This window comes from Sebastes umbrosus, chromosome 17 (genome assembly GCF_015220745.1).
Source record: "Sebastes umbrosus isolate fSebUmb1 chromosome 17, fSebUmb1.pri, whole genome shotgun sequence".
NCBI lineage: Eukaryota > Metazoa > Chordata > Actinopteri > Perciformes > Sebastidae > Sebastes > Sebastes umbrosus.
Window position 1 is genome coordinate 888,297 of NC_051285.1, and position 19,987 is coordinate 908,283.

The 19,987-nt window shown below is 40.2% G+C and overlaps 3 protein-coding genes and 1 long non-coding RNA gene across 6 annotated transcripts in view; 2 read left to right on the forward strand and 2 right to left on the reverse strand.

Annotated features, from left to right (window-relative positions):
- The first annotated feature begins 582 nt into the window (after positions 1-582).
- Positions 583-8,496, forward strand: LOC119475218 (microtubule-associated protein 11-like). Of its 2 annotated transcripts, none has more exons than XM_037747706.1 (13): positions 583-893; positions 1,609-1,943; positions 2,050-2,145; positions 2,435-2,564; positions 3,080-3,166; positions 3,301-3,421; positions 4,880-5,027; positions 5,559-5,641; positions 5,797-5,948; positions 6,159-6,295; positions 6,399-6,477; positions 7,088-7,202; positions 7,913-8,496. In XM_037747706.1, the coding sequence occupies exons 1-13, from the start codon at positions 674-676 to the stop codon at positions 8,067-8,069; spliced, it is 1,860 nt and encodes a 619-aa protein (XP_037603634.1). In that variant the 5' UTR covers positions 583-673; the 3' UTR covers positions 8,070-8,496. The 2 variants fall into 2 exon arrangements, with proteins under 2 accessions (XP_037603634.1, XP_037603633.1); XM_037747705.1 differs by having other exon boundaries at positions 604-893; positions 1,606-1,943.
- A 2,024-nt stretch (positions 8,497-10,520) lies between these two features.
- LOC119476063 (late histone H2A.L3) lies at positions 10,521-11,272 on the reverse strand. Its single transcript, XM_037749247.1, has one exon. The coding sequence runs from the start codon at positions 11,216-11,218 to the stop codon at positions 10,835-10,837; it is 384 nt and encodes a 127-aa protein (XP_037605175.1). The 5' UTR covers positions 11,219-11,272; the 3' UTR covers positions 10,521-10,834.
- A 986-nt stretch (positions 11,273-12,258) lies between these two features.
- The window catches only part of zgc:152891 (uncharacterized protein LOC767741 homolog), a 7,840-nt gene continuing 111 nt past the window's right edge, over positions 12,259-19,987 (reverse strand). The window contains exons 1-15 of one of the 2 annotated variants that reach the window (XM_037747620.1): positions 19,977-19,987; positions 18,643-18,823; positions 18,274-18,526; positions 17,444-17,525; positions 17,001-17,090; positions 16,793-16,908; positions 16,514-16,686; positions 16,292-16,435; positions 15,273-15,476; positions 15,097-15,183; positions 14,811-14,980; positions 13,635-13,753; positions 13,459-13,559; positions 12,928-13,098; positions 12,259-12,782 (exon numbers count right to left, since the gene is read on the reverse strand). The exon at positions 19,977-19,987 is cut by the window's right edge and continues 111 nt beyond it. In XM_037747620.1, the coding sequence (XP_037603548.1) occupies positions 12,603-12,782; positions 12,928-13,098; positions 13,459-13,559; positions 13,635-13,753; positions 14,811-14,980; positions 15,097-15,183; positions 15,273-15,476; positions 16,292-16,435; positions 16,514-16,686; positions 16,793-16,908; positions 17,001-17,090; positions 17,444-17,525; positions 18,274-18,526; positions 18,643-18,810 (2,058 nt within the window). In that variant the 5' untranslated portion in view covers positions 18,811-18,823; positions 19,977-19,987 and the 3' untranslated portion in view covers positions 12,259-12,602. Of the gene's footprint in view, positions 12,783-12,927; positions 13,099-13,458; positions 13,560-13,634; positions 13,754-14,810; positions 14,981-15,096; positions 15,184-15,272; positions 15,477-16,291; positions 16,436-16,513; positions 16,687-16,792; positions 16,909-17,000; positions 17,091-17,443; positions 17,526-18,273; positions 18,527-18,642; positions 19,484-19,976 lie in introns of those variants that run through there. The other variant, XM_037747619.1, reaches the window with a different exon arrangement.
- On the forward strand, positions 17,007-17,728 carry LOC119475166. Its single transcript, XR_005203728.1, has 2 exons — positions 17,007-17,391; positions 17,518-17,728. It is a non-coding gene; the product is annotated as an uncharacterized LOC119475166 (long non-coding RNA).

Consider the following 19,987-nt stretch of genomic DNA (forward strand, 5'->3'; position numbering starts at 1 on the left):
AAATTATTATTATTATTATTATTATTATTATTTTTATTAATATTATTATTATTATTATTGTTGGGTCTCTAAACTATGATGTACGGTCTAAGACCTGCTCTATATATAAAGCGTCTCGAGATAACTTCTGTTATGATTTGACGCTATATAAAAATAAATTGAATTGAATTGAATTATTATTATTATTATTATTATCATTATTATAATAAACAAAATTAAAATAAATCAGATAATTAAAATAAATAATTTAAATAAATCAATCAATGCTCAAGCCTAAGATAACCCTCAATTTTTTTGTATTATTTTATTTATCATATTGTTTAGGCCTACGCTGTGTTTTGATTGTACCTAATTATTATTATTATTATTGTTTTATTTATTTTTATTTTTGTATTATTATTATTATTATTATTATTATTATTATTATTATTATTATTATTATATGTAACCTTTTAAGCAGTGATGTGGGACTGTTTTGTTAATATAGAAGGTATAAATGACTTGTCTCCACTACTGTAAAATGTCCACTATGAGGCGCAGTGGTCTAATGTTTCTGTGTAACTCAGACAATGTCGGTGCTTTTATAGTGAAAGTGACAACAGGAAGTGTGTGTTTCCTCCTCCTCAGCATCCTCCGGTCCTCCTCCTCCTCAGTCCTCCTCCAGCTGGTCGTCATGGTGCAGATGATGGAGTCTCAGTGTGAGTACTTCATGTATTTCCCGGCGGTTCCCATCACGGACCTGTCTGATCCGGCTCGGTACCGGACTCTGCCCCGGAGGAGTCACCTTTACCTGGGAGAGACGGTCCGGTTCCTGCTGGTGCTGCGCTGCAGAGACACCGGGACCGGGACCGGGACCGGGACCGGGACCACACCGACCACCGAACACGGGCCCGGTAAGAGGAGGAGGAGGGGATATTAAATATATTAAAGATGATATATCTCTATAATCCTGATAAAGGCAGACACTGTGTTTATATCAAGAGAGCTGCAGCATCACGTGATGCTATGGTTTATTATTTATATCTATAATATTCACATGATGCATGCTCTCACACAAAACCTTATTATGCTTATTATACATATATATACATATATATGTATATGTATATATATAAGTAACATTTCAGATTAACTGTATATATATGTATATACAGTATATATATACCATATATATATATACATATATATATAATTATATATAATCTATGAAGTGCAACACTGATTTGTATTTGTTTTTAAAAAATAAATACAAAATCAGAAATAAACATTAAATAATGAATATGTAAAATAATCAATAACAATCTGATAAAATGTCACATCCTGGAGAGCACTTTAAAATCCTTAAACAATATTTGTTTTTTTGGGCCAAACATTGGACCAAACCGGGGCTAAAACACTGTAAAATGCTGCACCAAACCTGGGCTAAACACTGTAGAACATTGGACCAAACCAGGGCTAAAAACCCAGAGAATACTGGACCGTACCAAGGACAGAACCCCACAAAATATTGGACCAAACCAGGGCTAAACACTGTAAAACATTGGACCAAACCAACACTGAAGATTCTCACAAGCATTATTAACTGAGTGCACGTGATTTTTCCAGCAGGAGGCGGTGATGGCGCTGCAGCCGGTTTTGGGACGGAGTCGGCCAGTAGCCGGGCGTGGAGGGAGCTGGCCGGCTCTCTGTGCGCCGTGGCCAGCGTGAGTCCAGGTGAAAGTAGCCGCCATCGAGGCAACCACCACCACCACGACTATCAGAGCAGCGGGGACGAGGCCAACGAGGACGGCGAGGAGGACTACATTGCGGCCGCGGAGGCGGCCATCGCAGCGCTCGGCAGCAGGGTGGACTCCCGGTGTCGGAGCTTCAGGGACTGCAAGCCGCTGCTCATCCACAACTCGTCTGGGACGGCGGCGAGGGAGTTCCGCAGGGCGCCTGTTCAGGTACAGCGGCGTTACTCATGTTTGACATCAGACATTGCAGCTTTTTCATTTATTCATAATGCTTCTGAGCTGTTGATGTTAATGATGTCTCCATGTTTGTCTCCAGTCTCCTCTGGACGAGCCGGTGGTTTTGACAGATGAAGTGATCTTCCCCCTCACCGTCTCTCTGGACAAACTCCCCGTCAGCACCCTGAAAGTCAAGGTCAGGAGGTCATTTTAGATATAGGGCTTTAACTGACCCGAGTCCGTCCTCACTCAGAGTTTGAGACGTTTGATAAAGTGTGAACGCTGTTTTCAAACTCATATGTGATCCAGAAAACTGGTCTTGGGTTCACCACAAAACGCTGATCTGGGGTTTGCATCTAGCAAAAGTTCAGCTTACATTGTGGAGATACCTGACAGTATTTAAAGGTGCAGTGTGAAGGATCTGGTGGTATCTAGCGGTGAGGTTGAAGCTTGCAACAGTATTTGTCTTCTGTGTTTGTGTTCAGGTGATGGTCACAGTGTGGAAGAAGGAGGCGGAGAAAGCTGAGGTGCAGGAACTCGGCTACCTGAGCGTCCTGCAGCAACGAGAGCCAACACACACCTTCAGACACGACCTGAACACCTTCAAGGCTCAGGGTACAACACTAACACACTAAATTAATAAATAAAATGTGACATAAATTGATATTACTGTTTTAATTTGCTCCTTTATTTATCTTTGAATTAATTCCCTTATTTATTTAGTCTTCTGTTAAATTTATTTTTGCATTTACCTTTTATTTATTTCTATTTCTTTATTTATTTGTATTTATTTTGTATTTATTTATTTTGCATTTTTGCATTTATTTTTATTTATTTTATGTTTATTTTTATTTTATTTTTACATTTTTTTATGCATTTCAGCATCATTATGCAAATGAGGGGGCTGTCACTCAAGAAGCTAATTAAAACATAAATATCTAGCTTTAAAACTGAACCTGCTGAAGCCTCTGAAAGACGGTAAAGTTGGTCGGGTTTCGCCTGGAAAAAAGCTGAATATTCTCTGCTTCCAGCTTCTTGTTTTCACTATTTTTTACATTTCATAGACTAAATGATGAGTTGATAATGAAACTGATCGTTGGTTAGTTAATGTGTGTTTTCACCGTCCTCAGTGAGCACCACGCTGACCGTCCTGCCACCTCCCACCGTCCGCTGTAAGCAGATGACCGTCTCTGGGAAGCACCTCGCCGTCCTCAAAGGTCAGAGATCAATCCTCATCAGAACAGATTTTATTTTAAAATAGAATGCAGATGATTATGTGATGAATTAACTACAGTGATAGTTTATAGTCCACAGATAATACTATACTGATGGTTGTTTGTCCTCCTCTCAGTGTTGAATGAGTCCTCTCAGGAGGAGGTGAGTGTTCGGGATGTTCGGATCTTACCGAACCTCAACGCCTCCTACCTCCCCATGATGCCAGACGGCTCCGTGCTGCTGGTGGACAACGTGTGGTACGTACAGACGCCCGAGGCTCGGTTCTGACTTGTTATATTATTTAATATATTTCACTATTACACGGCTTTGTTGAATACTCGATTCTGATTGGTCAATCACGGCGTTCTATGGTCTGTTATTTCTTTATAACAGACCGTTGTTACGTATAACAGACTGTCGCTACGTATAACAGACCGTTGCTATGTATAACAGACCGTTACTATGTATAACAGACCGTTGCTATGTAAAACAGACCGTCGCTATGTATAACAGACCGTTGCTATGTATAACAGACCGTTGCTATGTAAAACAGACCGTCACTATGTATAACAGACCGTTGCTACGTATAACAGACCGTTGCTATGTAAAACAGACCGTCGCTATGTATAACAGACCGTTGCTACGTATAACAGACCGTTGCTATGTATAACAGACCGTTGCAATATATAACAGACTTTCGCTACGTATAACAGACCGTTTCTACGTATAGCAGACCGTTGCTACGTATAACAGGCCGTTGCTACGTATAACAGACCGTTGCTATGTATAACAGACCGTTGCAATATATAACAGACCGTCGCTATGTATAACAGACCGTTGCTACGTATAACAGACTGTTGCTACGTATAACAGACTGTTGCTATGTGTAACAGACCGTTGCTATGTATAACAGACTGTTGATATGTATAACAGACCGTTGCTATGTATAACAGACCGTTGCTATATGTAACAGACCGTTGCTATGTATAACAGACCGTTGCCACGTATAACAGACCGTTGCTACGTGTAACAGACCATTGCTATGTATAACAGACCGTTGCTATGTATAACAGACCGTTACTATATGTAACAGACCGTTGCTATGTATAACAGACCGTTGCTATATGTAACAGACCGTTGCCATGTATAACAGACCGTTGCTACATATAACAGACCGTTGCTATGTATAACAGACCGTTGCTACGTGTAACAGACCGTTGCTATGTATAACAGACCGTTGCTATGTATAATAGACCGTTGCTATAGGTAACAGACCGTTGCTATGTATAACAGACCGTTGCTACGTATAACAGACCGTTGCTATGTATAACAGACCGTTGCTACGTGTAACAGACCGTTGCTATGTATAACAGACCGTTGCTACGTGTAACAGACCGTTGCTATGTATAACAGACCGTTGCTACGTGTAACAGACCGTTGCTATGTATAACAGACCGTTGCTATGTATAACAGACCGTTGCTATGGGCGCAGTTCTGAGGTTGCATTCTGGAAGACCGTTTTTGTGTCTAAATATTGATTTCTTGGATTAGTAGCCGTGTAATAAGCGGGATAATGTACAGCTAGCGGGTCATTGTTGTGAAATAAACCCCTTCACTGCTCCACGTACATGACGTTTTGTTGTGTAAAACTCACTTTCTGCATGAGTGTGACGGTATCTGATGGCCCTCAAACTGCTTCCTGTCGTGCTCTGCAGCCACCAGTCCGGTGAGGTCGGCATGGCGTCGTTCTGCCGGGTGGACAGCCTGGCCTGCCGCCTTCCCAGCATGCTCAGCGCTTTGGAGGAGCACGATTTCCTGTTCCAGCTGCACCTCAACGACATGCCGCAAGACGACTCCAACGAGGTTTGGATGTTGTTTGTTTGGTTGAATATCATCTCTGATGTTGTGTTTTTCTGTTATCTGTGACTCACTGTCGGGGCCTGTGTTGTCTATTGTTATATTATATTATATTATATTATATTATTATATATTCTCAGCCAGGCTGTCCTGGTTAAAATAACGTTAATTATGTTTTTAAAAAGACACTAAAAAGAACTCCGCTGCAATCTGGTTGCACTCCGAAAAAACATGATTTATTACTTCTCCAGTGTGATTTGAAAAGCATCATCAGCATTTCCTACTTCATTAATTAGTCTTCTTTGTGTCTCTGGGTGACAATAACGTTTCAATCGTGTCTGTATGTTGAGGACTCGAGTGTAATGTTAGCAGACTGTTGTTGCATTTATCAAAGAAAAGAGAGAACATAAATCTATTTATTACGAAGAAGGAAACTAAATAAAGTTTTGGTTGATATTTGGCTCCAGGTCTGTGTTTCATGACTCATTATTTCCTTTATTTCATCAGTTTGTTGTTGGTGTATTGTTTTATTTTCAGGGGCTGGAGGTTCCTCTGGTCGCTGTGCTGCAGTGGTCAACTCCCAAGATGCCTTTCACCAACTGTATCTACACCCACTACAGGTACGCACCAAGTAGGCGGTCGCCTGGGCGCCACCAGCGGCAGGCCATCGGAGTGTTAAAGGGTTAAAATGTGATCACTGTTCCTTGATATTCACAGCTTTCCATGTTCTGACACCTTCTCTCTCTCTCTCTCTCTCTCTCTCTCTCTGTCTCAGGTTGCCCAGTATCCGTCTGGACGAGCCTCGGTTCGTCATGACGGCCAGCTGTCCGAGCACCGTCAAGGTGAAGGAACACTTCAAGGTCAAATACGTTCTGCTCAACAACCTGCAGGACTTCCTGGCCGTACGGCTCGTCTGGACTCCGGACGGTCAGTGTGCTCTCGTACTGAGACGTTTTGTCCGGTCTTCACTTCTCAGTGTTAAAGCGTGATTTAAGCTTGTGACATCGGAGGGTGGCGAGGGTCCACACGGCCAAAGTTGGTTTTAGAGGTTTTTTGACCCGAGAGCCTCCACTGAATGTCATTAAACACATACCTGTGTGTGTGTGTGTGTGTGTGTGTGTGTGTGTGTGTGTTCAGGTCGAGGTCAGGTTGACGACGCGTCGCTGGCGGCCGTCGTCTGTCACACTCCTCTCAGTAACCTCGGCCACTGTCGGAAAGGCAGCACTCTGTCCTTCAGCGTGGCCTTCCAGATCCTCAAACCAGGACTCTACGAGGTACAAGCTGCAATAAAAACACATTTAATGCATGAAGTAAGACGGAGAAGAGTGTTTCATATACAGCTGAACACTGAACACGTCCTTCATCATCTCTCTGCAGCTCAGTCAACACATGAAGCTGAAGCTCCAGTTCACGGCCTCGGTGTCCAACCCTCCACCTGACGCCCGGCCGCTCTCACGTAAGAACAAGAAAACATCTCTAATGACACAATGACAAGAACACACATTGACATATGCACACTTTATCTTTACTTTATCTACTCAAACTGACTGGTTTTATCGTTCCCATCTGATTCTAAGTTGTTGATCCGGTCAGAGGATCAGTAAACGGATCACTAACAGACAAATATCCTGTTAGTCTGAACTTTGTTCAAACCCACTGAATTTTATATTAAATTATTTCCAAAGATACAAAATCTGTCACCTTGAATTTTGGGGAAATGTGTCAAAGAAATGTTGAACATTTCAACGGTTCGTATGATATCTTACGAAAGGTTATTTTCCTACGAATGTCCAGCATCAATTTCAGCTCCAGTCTTTTCAAAATAAACTTCAGTTTTTGTTTTTAGACCTACCTATCCACCCCGACCTCCTCCCTAAGCGGCGTTTTGTCGCTTTTTATACTTCCTGGTTCACAATTTTTTTTGGATTACATACAAATTGACTTCATAGGATATATATACAAATTACAGTTCATTACTTTTCGCAGGTATAAACTCTGAATATTTCACATCACATACCTTCAGATAGAAGATGTTGTATTTACTGCGTTCTCTCATCACCACTCAGGTAAAAACAGCCCGTCCAGCCCGGCGTTCCGAGACCTGCTGGACCGACACCAGGCCAGTCTGGGTCGATCCCAGTCCTTCTCCCACCAGCAGCCGTCTCGATCCCACATCATGAGGTACCGCCACCATCAAACACATGAGTCAAATACGACATCTAATTACTGTCACATTATAGGAAATGATTTTGTTGACATTCGTTTTTGTTTCTTTCATTGTACAGTCGGGGAAATGTTCAAATTACACATTTTATTTATTCATTTATTTTAGCTGATTTTTTAACAATAGGGGGCAGAAAGTACTGAGGGATACAATTAAATAAATAAAACAGTATTTATTTATTTTTGCATTTGTTTTTTATTTATTTAAATTGTATTTTCTAATTTATTTATTAATTATTAAATTTGATTTATTATTTGTTCATTAATTATTAAATTTGATTTACTTATTTATGTATTTATTTATTTTTATTTTCTAATTTATTTATTAATTATTAAATTTGATGTATTTATTTATGTATTTATTTTAGGGCTGTCAATCAATTCAAATAGTTAATCATGATTAATCTCAAATAAAATCGTCTCTTCAATCATTTACTATCTGTTCTAAATGTACCTTAAAGGGAGATTAGTCAAGTATTTAATACTCTTATCAACATGGGAGTGGAAAAATATGCTGCTTTATATATATATATTTATTATTGTAAATCAATTAACAACACAAAACAATGACAGATATTTTAGTAAGAAATTGTTTGCGTAAACGTTCTCATCACAAAACCTGATGTGATGTCGTCCCCCCCTCCCCCACCCCCCCCCCCCCCCGTCAGGACGGGCAGCGCCATGGAGCGGCGGGCCATCACTCCTCCCGTTGGCTCTCCGGTGGGCCGGCCACTCTACCTGCCGCCGCAGGACAAATCGCTGCTGTCGCTGGACAAGATCGCCAAGAGGGAGTGTAAAGTCCTGGTGGTGGATCCGGTCAGCTAGGGAGCAAGGAGGGAAGGATGCAAGGATGCAAGGATGCAAGAATGCAAGGAGATGAAAGGACAAGGTGGAGGAGGAAGAGGCAGCTTCTCTTCATCTCCCTGAAACAGAAGCTGAAACCATTTTAATTTAAACAGGAAGAAGAAGCAACGTGTCCTGATGAAGAACTGAGTTTACAGGCCACGCTTCTTTAAATGACATATTAATGTATTATCATGTTTCTGTATTATTTAACGGGTGAGATAGAAACACACAGTTCTTCTTTGATGAATTCACCTTTTGGGTCGTTCTATAATTGGAGGATCGTTTCACATAAACAAAAAAGTAAAAAAATAGGGCTGTCAATCGTTTAAAATAGTTAATCGCACACCTTAAAGGGAGATTAGTCAAGTATTTAATACTCTTATCCACATGGGAGTGGACAAATATGCTGCTTTACTATGATACCAGTATCAGACTTTTCTTCTGTCTTTCTTTAGGACTTTTTTTTTTGGACTTTGTTTCAGACTTTTTTTCTATATATTATTATATTATTTATCCTCCTTCATGACAAGCTAAAATGTATTTATTTATGTTTGCATTTATTTTTTTATTTATTTATGAATTACTCAATTTTATGTATTTATTTTAGGGCTGTCGATTGATTAAAATATTTAATCACAATTAGACGCAGACAGTTTTTCTCGCCAAAATTTAGCGCAAGTTTGGAGCGTTATTTATCCTCCTTTGTGACAAGCTAAAATGTATTTTTTTATTTATTTAAAAACTTATTTTCTAATTTATTTATTAAAATATTAGATTTTATGTATTTATTTATGTTTGCATTTATTTTTTTGTTAATTCAATTTTATGTATTTATTTTAGGGCTGTCAATCGATTAAAATATTTAATCGCAATTAGTTGCAGACAGTTTTTCCACACCAAAATTTAGCGCACAAGTTTGGAGTGTTATTTAACCTCCTTCGTGACAAGCTAAAGTGTATTTATTTATTTATTTATTTTATTAAAATGTATTTTCTAATTTATTTATTATATATTAGATTTTATGTATTTATTTATGTATTATAGGGTTGTCAATGGAAATATTTAATTGCGATAAAAACATATAAAATATTTTTTATTATATTTTTTGCAGACATTAATAAACTGAGATATTTATATAATTTAAAAGTGAAACATAATGTGCACATAATATGTGTCTGATCTTATAATATGCTTTCCCTTATATTTTGAAAAAATATCATTATTAATGGACATGAAATGTACAGTTAGAGAATGACTCTTTTATTTCAGTGTTATTATGCGTCTGATCACAGTCAGTATCAGGAGCCTGTAGAACATGTGGAGGCTTAACTGAACAAAATAAAATATACATTTACCTGTTGTCATTATATTGGAGAAATCAGTTTGCAGAGTTCAAGGTAAAGTTTGCATGTGTTTGTTATACGTTTACATCTGTCTCACTGTAGGAAACCCACCCTCATCCTTAACACAGGAACCCCACAGGGCCTCTTCCCCTCCATCTCTATAAATGAATACATGACGTCAGGAGAACAAAGGAGTCATTTTTAATCGATTTAATCACAATAAACGTGTCAAAATGATGCCGAAATAACTACATAATGATGCTGATTTGTAAAAAGTCTGAATTCATGTTTTGTCAGGTCTGTTACCATGACAACAAGCAAACAACTTTTAAATTACTTGTTTTCTGAATGGAGTCTGGATCGATCGCTATGCTAACATTGTAGCTGCTCCATCAACACTCAACATAAAGTCATTTAGGCATAAATACGGCAGAAACATTGATGTAAACGGATCAAGAAATATGCCGAAACATGTACATAATGATGTTTATTTATAAAAAGTCTGAATACATGCTTTGTCAGGTCTGTCTGCAAAATGAGAAGCAAACAACTTTTAAATTGCTTGTTTTCTGAATGGAGTTCGGATCGATCAGTACCAGGCTAGTTTAAGCTAATTTAGGCATAAAAACGGCAGAAACGTTGTAAACAGATCAAAATGATGCCGAAATAACAACATAATGTTTATTTGTAAAGTTTGAATTCATGCTTTGTCAAGTCTGTCTGCAAGACGATAAGCAAACAACTTTTAAAACGCTTGTTTTCTGGATGGAGTCTGGATGGATCAGGCTAGGCTAACATTGTGTCAACATGTTGTAATCTAGACAAACACGGCAGAAACGTTGTTATAGTCTGATCAAAGTGATGCCGAAATTACAACATAACCATGCTGATTTGTAAAAAGTTTGAATCCATCCTTAGACATGTCTGTCCGCAAGTTGACAGGCAAACAACTTTTAAAATGCTTGTTTTCTGTATTGAGTCTGGGTCGATCAATGCCACGCTAAGCTAACATTGTGTCAACATAATGTAATCTAGGCATGAAAATTATAGAAACATTGTTGTAAGCGGATCAATAAAGATGCCAAAATATGTAGATAATGATGTTTATTTGTAAAAAGTTTGAATTCATGCTTTGTCAGGTCTGTTACCAAGACGACAAGCAAACAACTTTTAAATTGCTTCTTTTCTGAATGGAGTCTGGATCGAGCTGCTCCACCAACACTCAACATAACGCTGTTATTTACACCAGACAGTGTAATAGTGGTGATTAAAGTTCGTGTTTCGACGTTAAAGCGAACAAAGTCAACAATCATATAAAGTAAATCAGGAGTTTGTCTCTAGTTGTGGGTGTGTGGCTCTTAAAAGAGCCGTTGTTGTTGTTGTTGTTGTTGTTCCGGGAGTCTACTTCTTGTTGGCCTTCTCGGCCTTCTTGGGCAGCAGGACCGCCTGGATGTTGGGCAGCACGCCGCCCTGAGCGATGGTCACTCCGCCCAGCAGCTTGTTGAGCTCCTCGTCGTTGCGGACGGCCAGCTGCAGGTGACGGGGGATGATACGGGTCTTCTTGTTGTCGCGGGCAGCGTTCCCGGCCAGCTCCAGGATCTCAGCGGTCAGATACTCCAGCACCGCCGCCAGGTACACCGGAGCTCCGGCACCGACACGCTGGGCGTAGTTACCCTTCCTCAAGTGTCTGTGGACACGGCCGACGGGGAACTGAAGCCCGGCCCGAGAGGAGCGGCTCTTCGCCTTGGCTCGAACCTTTCCCGCTCCTTTTCCGCGTCCAGACATCTTCTAGCTGCTTTCTAAGTTGAGTTACAGAGAAATATGCTGAGATGGCGCCGACACCGGCTTTATATATCCACCAGCTGCTCTCTGATTGGTCACAGCGAGCGTATCTACCATCGACCAATCAGAAGAGAGCTACATCATGTTCCTGTATTTACCACAACGCTTCTGCTTTATCCTGCTACTTCAAAATTATTATTATTAATACTTTCATTTTATTTGTTGTATAATTAATAATAAAATAATTAATTACGTTGTAATTTAGTCAATTAATTTGCAAAATGTTTAGTGTAAGATTTTGCAAAATGTGCATCACAGACTGTATATTATAATGTAAAATGTGCTTTAAAAAGACTCAATTATATTGTAAAAACATGCATTAAAGACAGTGAATTAGAATGTAAAAATGTGCTTTAAAAAGACTAAATTATAATGTAAAAATGTGCATTAAAGACTGTGAAATTCTAATGTAAAAATGTGTAATAAAGACAGTAAATTATAATGTAAAATGTGATTTAAAAAGACTAAATTATATTGTAAAAATGTGCATTAAAGACTGTCAATCATAATGTAAAATTTGCTTTAAAAAGACTAAATTATAATGTAAAAATGTGCATTAAAGACTGTAAATTATAATGTAAAATGTGTATTGAAGACAGTGAATTATAATGTGAAATGTGCTTTAAAAAGACTACATTATACTGTACAAATGTGCATTAAAGACAGTAAATTATAATGTAAAATGTGCATTAAAGACAGTGAATTATAATGTAAAAATGTGCATTGAAGACAGTAAATTATACATACATATAATTCATGTCTACATTTTTTTAAATATTATTTTTACTCCATTTAATGACATATTCATTTATTTATCAAGTCATGTATTTTTTTATTGATTCATTTATTATTTTGTCTGGTTCCGTCCTCCAAAGGTCAACATGAGCGAGAAGAAATAATCACAGCTTCTGTGTTGGAAATGTGATGAAAGTGTTTGTGCATACAATATCACATTTACTGCAAATTAAGCATGTTTTACATTATTTCCAAAACAAGTTTTTTGTTTTTTTTATAACAGTTTATTTCCGTAATGATTCACTCACACCTTCATTCAAATCTGCCACAGATTAACACTCAACAAGTCAAGTTGATAATTTAAATAAATAAAGCTTAGACTGAAATAAAAGCGCTGTTATCTCTCTTCAGGTTGATTTTTATAGAAATAACAAAAATCAATCAGAGGATCTCAAAGGATTTAAACTACCGTTGAAAAGTTAATAATCGGCTCATTTTTATAATCGTAAAAAAACAAACTGATCTGATGAAGTAAAAGATAAAAACAAGATGAATCTTGAAGCTGTTGTTGGATGATGCTGAAGAAGCAGATTTAAATGGCCACGCTGTTCTCGATGCGAGCGGGACAGAGGTACGGATACGGCAGCTCCAGCTGGCCGTTGCGCTCTGTGATGTCATCAGAAATGACCTTGAGCTCGGCCTGCACCTCCTCCAGCAGCCGGCGGTGGGCGCCATCTCTGAAGACCGCCTCCTTGTAGTGACACAGAGGAACCTGCAGGGGGAGACACACACATAGTAGTACTACTGTAGTAGTAGTAGTGGTAGTATCATCAGTGCTTTCTGAAGGGATATTCTTAAACATAAAATCTTCGGACTAAAAGCACACAGCAGACGGTACGGTGTGGGCGGAGCCTCACAAAGTTGACGGCGGGCTGCGACAGCACAGTCAGCGTCGTCAGGATACGACAGGTCGAGCTCACGTCCGGCAGGAAGGATAGGATGTCGTCCTCCGTCACCGAACCTTTGACCTGCGGCGGAGGACGAAACATGGAGGCCGGACTGTTGGGCATCCAGAGAGCGAAGTCCAGCTGGACGACACAAAGAGAGAGAGAGAGAGAGAGAGAGAGAGAGAGAGAGAGAGTTTAGAAAGTCAATAACAGATTTAATGTCTTAAAGTGGAACTCCAGGTGTTTCCAGATGTTGGTCTACTGCTAGGGATGCACCGATACCACTGTTATTCAGACCGAGTACAAGTACTTACATTTGGGTACTCTCCGATACTTTTTTATAACATTAATACAAAGAAAAAAAAGTAATAATAATAAATTAAATAAACAAATAAGTTAATAGAAAAAAAACAAAAAACTTTGTTTGACCTTTGTCTTTAAGTCTGATAATTTTATATCAGACGTCAGAAACCTCGCGTGAGCGTCCTGTGAGCGACCCACCTGGGAGAAGTTAACGGCAGCGTGTAGAGCCGAACAGGAGAAGATGATCATGGTGACGAACTTTGACACTTGTGCTTTGGTGTGGAGGGACGGAGGGAAACCTGGAGGACGACAGGAGACAGTTCACATCCTCTGTTTGTTCTCTACGACATCATCGACCTCTGAAATAGACAGACCTGATGATCTGTGGCTGAAGCCGTGTGTGTTGATGTCGCTGATCCAGTGTTGAAGCTCAGAGTCCTGCTGCACCTCATCGTCTCCGCCGTAGTACAGGTCGACCCAGCCGACCACGAACCTGCAACACATACACACACACACACACAATATAAACACACTTTATTATCTCCTGAAAGAAGAGAAATGTGGAAATATAGAGAGGAATAAAAAAAAGAATAAATATATGTGGAAATATAAAGACAAATACCAAAATATAAAAGAATAATGATAAGCATTTTCATTTATTTTCACATTTATTTGTTCATTTATTTCTGTATATATTTATTTATGTATATTTTTAAAAATATATATATATATTTTTGCAAATAAAATATTAAAATAACATGTATTTAATTTTATTTATTTATTTTTATATTATGTTATTTTTATCCTTTCACCTTTCCTATTCCTTAAAGGGTCAAGCAGTCAATCAACTGGCTTTGGGCGTCAATTCCTGCACACATATACTCTATTTTAAATTATTTAAAAAGAGTAATTCATATGCAAAAAATAAATAAATAAATATTTTTAAAAAATATAATTATTTTTTCCAAATTAAATACTACATTTTTTCTGTATGTATATATATATTTTTTTATTTAGTTATCCCTTTACTTTTTGTTATTATTTTCTCTGTTGATTTTGCTATTCCTTGAAGGGCCAAGCTGAGAGTAATTTATATGCAAAACATATATAAATATATATTTTTTTAAATACAATTTATTCTTCCCAAATAAAACAAAATTTTTTCTCTCTATATGTATATATTTTTTTTATTATTATTTTTTATTTATATTTATTTATTTGTTTTTATATAATGTTATTCATTTTATCCCTTTACTTTTGCATCCCAGACTCTCAGTGCGTCCTGGGTGTGTTAGTTTACCTGTGCAGTGCGTCCCAGACTCTCAGAGGGTCCTGGGTGTGTTTGTTTACCTGTGCAGTGCGTCCCAGACTCTCAGAGCGTCCTGGGTGTATTTGTTTACCTGTGCAGTGCGTCCCAGACTCTCAGTGCGTCCTGGGTGTGTTAGTTTACCTGTGCAGTGCGTCCCAGACTCTCAGTGCGTCCGGGGTGTGTTAGTTTACCTGTGCAGTGCGTTCCAGACTCTCAGGGCGTTCGGGGTGTGTTTGTTTACCTGTGCAGTGCGTCCCAGACTCTCAGGGCGTCCTGGGCGTAGTAGCTCTGTGGCAGTTTGTCCACGCCGCGCTGCACCAGGTCGTCGGGGACACACAGAGATCCATAATGAATCCTCTCTGACCCCCGGGACAGGAGGACGGGTAGCGCCTCCAGACCACAGCCTGACGCCTGGAGGGACGAGACCAAGACAACAACACATACAGTAACTGCACCACCCGGCCCCCCCCCCCACCCCCCCCTCCCCCCCCCCCTCTATAATACAGATGTTACAGCTGAGGATGAACCTTATCGAACACCCCGCCAGCAGCCAGCAGCGACGCTCGGGCCTGGATGTTGATCTGGAGGGACGTCCTGACGTGTGGCATCAGCAACTGTCCACAAAAACAACCAATCAGAGACTGTGTAAATGAAGCTGTTGTATTAATTCCATTATTAACGGAGGACAGGTGAGTTTGTGCACCTGGTGCAGTGGGTGCAGCTGTGGGAGCTGCCGCAGCGTCGCCACGCAGCACAGCTCTCCCAGCATGTGAGTCCTCAGGTAGTGGGAGGCCAACTGGTGACACTGGAACTCGGCACTACGAACCCAAATCTTAGCCAGCAGCCAATCACAGCCGGGGTCAGAGGGCAGGAAGACGGGGTTCTGAGGGCCCGGCGTCTGCTGCAACTGAAGAGGACAAAAAGTACTTTTACTCAAGTACTGTGCTTAAGTCCAAATTTAAGGTACTTGATGTACGCAAGTATTTCCATTATATATTAGTACTGTACTACATTTATCTGCTTTAGTTAACAGTTACTGTTAAAGATCACGGTTTGAGTTACAATAACACCAGAAGTGTTTTAACTTAAGTACAAAAGTTACGTGAGAAAAACTACTTAGTTAGGTTTAGGAAAAGATCGTGGTTTGGGTTAAAATAAAACCGGAAGTGGCGTAACTTAAGTACAAAAGTTACGTGACAAAAACTACTTAGTTAGCTTTTGGAAAAGATCGCAGTTTGGGTTAAAATAACTTCAGAAATGGCTTAAATTAGTACGAAAGTTACGTTACAAAAAGTATTTAGCTAGCTTTAGGAAAAGGTCGCGGTTTGGATTAAAATAACAACGTAAGTGGCGTCACTTAAGTACGGAAGTTACGTGACAAAAACTACTTAGCTAGCTTAAGGAAAAGGTTGCGTTTTGGGTAAAAATAACTTCGGAAGTGGCGTAACTTAAGTACGAAAGTTACGTGACAAAAACTACTTAGCTAGCTTTAGGAAAAGATCGCGGTTTGCGTTAAAATAAAATCGGAAGTGTTGTAACTTAAGTACAAAAGTTACGTGACAAAAACTAGCTTAAGAAAAAAATTGTGTTTTGGGTCAAAGTAACACCGGAAGTGCCGTAACTTAAGTAAAAAACTACTTACTGTAGTTAGGCTTAGGAACCGATCAAGCACGATTTGGTTTAAATAACTTCGGTAACTTAAGTACGGAAGTCGGAGCTCACCTGGATGGCGATGGGGACCAGCTGTCCCTGCCCGTTCAGGTGGAGGAGGCACAGCGGAGCGGACAGATACGTCTGCTTCCCGTTGATCACGTTGGCCGGGATGCCGTCCAACACTTCGTAGTCCAACAGGTAAATGGTTCCTCTCTGTCAACATCAAGAGAGAGCAGCTGCATTAAAGTGCACAGCTGGAAACAGCTGGAGTTCAGAGAGCGGCGTGCACACCTCTAGCTCCTGCTGGAGGGAGGAGCCTCCGGGCAGGAAGGGGAGGAGCATGTCGGAGGTGACGGACAGGTTTGGCGGGAGGAGGCGGGTCTGACGCAGCAGAAGAGGGTTGCAGCCGTTCAGACACTGGTAGCCGAAATACCAGTCGTCCGTCCAGTGAGCCTTCACGAACTCTGAGAGACAAACAAACCTCCCATTCATCACTTAACGTTGGCTAACACGAAGCGCTAACGTTCGCTAGCACTGTGAGATTCAGTTTGATGTTGTTTCATGTCTTACTGGCGGTGTTGCTCTGGTGTCCGCTCAGGGCGAAAAACGTCTCCAGCTCTGTGAAACTGGTCCAGGCCTCCAGGCGGTCGGCGAAGCCTTTCAGATAGTGGACGTTAGCTCCCGGACTGAGGACAAAGAGACAAACATGTCCTGAGTCTGTTTCTGTTTTTATGACCAGACTTCAGTCAGAAGCTACATCGCAGTGTGTTGACTTCACCTCTTGTGCGTGTAGCTGAGGTTCGGCCCGAGTTCAGACGGACTGTTCAGGTCGACACACTGAGGAGCGCCGTCCACGTACGTACGCCATCTGCAATGAGAAGAGAACGGATATCTCAAAACTACAGAGAGTCTGTTCTATATGGAAACTCTATGAACGGTCCTATCCTCAAAGACCAGGTCGTAGCAGATGGCATCATCTGTTTTTCACCACCTCTCAACCTGGCTAAGCCTGAGAAGAGAGCTTTGTTGCTATGGTAACAATCTGTTAGAAGGTCAGTTAGCGAACTCAACTGTTTATCCATTACTTTGAGCTAACCTTCCAGCATCACTGCTCCCATTAGGAGTCATATTCACTGCTGAGTGATAAAATGATCTCACTGCAGATTCAGGTGAGTTCCACACATCTTCAAAGATACCAAACGTGTCTGTTTCCTGTTTTACCTGATGAGCTTCTGTTGATGCTGCAGCTGTCTGAGTCGCTGCTGCTTCAGCTTCTCTTCTGTCTCGTCCTTCAGCAAACACACTGCAGAGCAACGATGGTTATTATGACATCATGATATTAGCATGACATCATGACCTGGGACCTGTTAGGAGTATTTCTGTTGCCTCCACACAGCTCTCAACATGGCGACAGCTGAGTCGGCGGTTCACAGCTAACAGCGCTAACAATACCCCTCTATATCTTTACCTAGTAAATGTTTGATGCCATATTAAAGATCCCATATTGTAAAAAAGTGAGATTTTCATGTATTTTTCATTATAAAGCAGGCTTAAGTCCTATATAAATACTGTGAAAGTATCGAAACACTCAATCCACAGAGAAATACACACAGCCCGTATTCAGAAACTCTGCATTTGAAACAAGCTGTCAGGATTTCTGTCCATTTGTGATGTCACAAATCTACAATATTTAGATCCTTTACACAATTTTAAACGTAAACATTCTAAATGTGTCCCAGTTTATTTCCTGTTGCAGTGGATGTGAATGTCATCAGCTGACAGGAAGTAAACATGGACCCAAGCTGTTGCCTAGCAACGCAATTCTGTTGCAATTCCGTCAAAATGCGCTAAAACGGAGCGTTTCAGACAGAGGGTGAATACAGGTATATTCAGGCAGACAGTATGAGGAAAATAAAGTGTTTTTTGAACATTACAGCATGTAAACATGTTCTAATAGAAACATAAAATACAAGTATGAACCTGAAAATGAGCACGATATGGGACCTTTAATACTCTGGATATCGTATGTAGAACTTTTAAATTTAACGTACACTTTCCGCTCCGCAGCTCCACGTCGCCGTCCGCTGGTCGCAGCCATCGGTCACACAGGAACACCTGGACTTCAGGTCCCGCCCCCGTCACACCTCGCCCTTCCTCCGCGGCCTGTCCGTCCGCCAGCCTGCGGACCTCCACCCGGCTGCAGTGCCAGTCCAGGCTGGGGAACCCGGTCCGAGCCTCCAGGCGAAGCTGGACCAGAACCAGATGACCCAGAGGAACGCTGGCCCGGACACGAACCGGACACGACTGTCAGGACCGGAGGAAGACATGTCCTTTTGTAAATATTATAACTTCATCTCAGTGCTGAAGAGAACAGCAGGTTCAGGTTTGTTGATGTTCTTGGAAGACATGATGAAACTCACCGACCCGGCCAGGAGGTGATGGTCGCCCTCGCTCACGCTGATGGGCGGAGTCTCCCCCTGAGAGCCAATCAGGTTGAGCCACAGGTGGCTGAAGGTTCCGCAGGTGGGACCAGGTGAGGTGTGGACGGTCACCTCAAACTCCTGACAGGAAGCCGTCACGTCGGACATGATGGTGACACAGCTGGTGAGGAGGAGAGGGAGACATGAACGGTCCAGTCTGCATCATGACCTGAGACCTGTTAGCTTCAGTCTGTGGACATATCTCATGACCTTGTGTTGTAAACCTGAATATGTATTCAGTGTTTGGTGAATTATCCTCTAGCTGTCTCTGATAAGAACTCATTTGTTTACCTCTCTGATATTTGACTTGGAAATGAGCGTTAGTTAGTATTAGCGTGGGCGTCGTGACACTCACTCACAGAGAGAAACTACACTGCACTCTTTCATCTTAAAAGTTACTTCCTTCTTTCATTGTTCACCTGATGAGGGAACTTCCTGTTCGGAGTTCAACAGTCAGAAACATCTGTTAAATATTCCCAAAAAATATATACAAAAAAGCTTTTAGTTTTATTTTACAGGTCTCTAACTAGTAGCCTAGGCTATGTATAGGATAAATATGAATATCCTTGAGAAAACAGCTGAATTTAAACCAAAGTAAGTATTCATTTTTATTTTGTTATTGGATATTATTATATTATATTATTATCTATTTTATTATCTATTTGTTTGCATGCATGTGGACAAATTTCATCATCAAATGTGCTTGTTCAGTCACTATTTTCCACATAATTAGTACTAAGTTATATATTTCTAGGAAATAATTTGGTCATTAGAGACCCATATATATTATGGGTCTCTAATGACCAAATTATTGGTCATTTTGGTGTTTTTAATGATAAAATTCAACATTTGAACATAAAATACACAAAGTGAGTTTTTAAAGGCTGATTCTGGTATTATTACAGTCAATATTCCTACAACTGGACTGTTGTTAGGTCTTAAAATAAATAAAAAATAAAGGGATTTCTCTGCCAAATTGACAGAAAATATATGCAACAAACACATTAATATGAATAAAAAAGAACTTAAAGCAAATTATGCACATGGAAATGTTCTGGAAAATGTGTATTTCTGTGATGTGAAATATTCCTATAACTGGTGTAAATTAAGGGTGAAAGTAATAATAACAGTTATAAAGTAGTACAGTGAGTATACACTGTGCAAGTGAAATGTTAATATTGATTAATATTAATATTGGATTGTTTTGTTTAATTGTATGAAGAGACAGAAGACAGAAAGCAGTGAGAACCAGACAGACAGACAGGTGAGCGTACCTGCAGAGTGA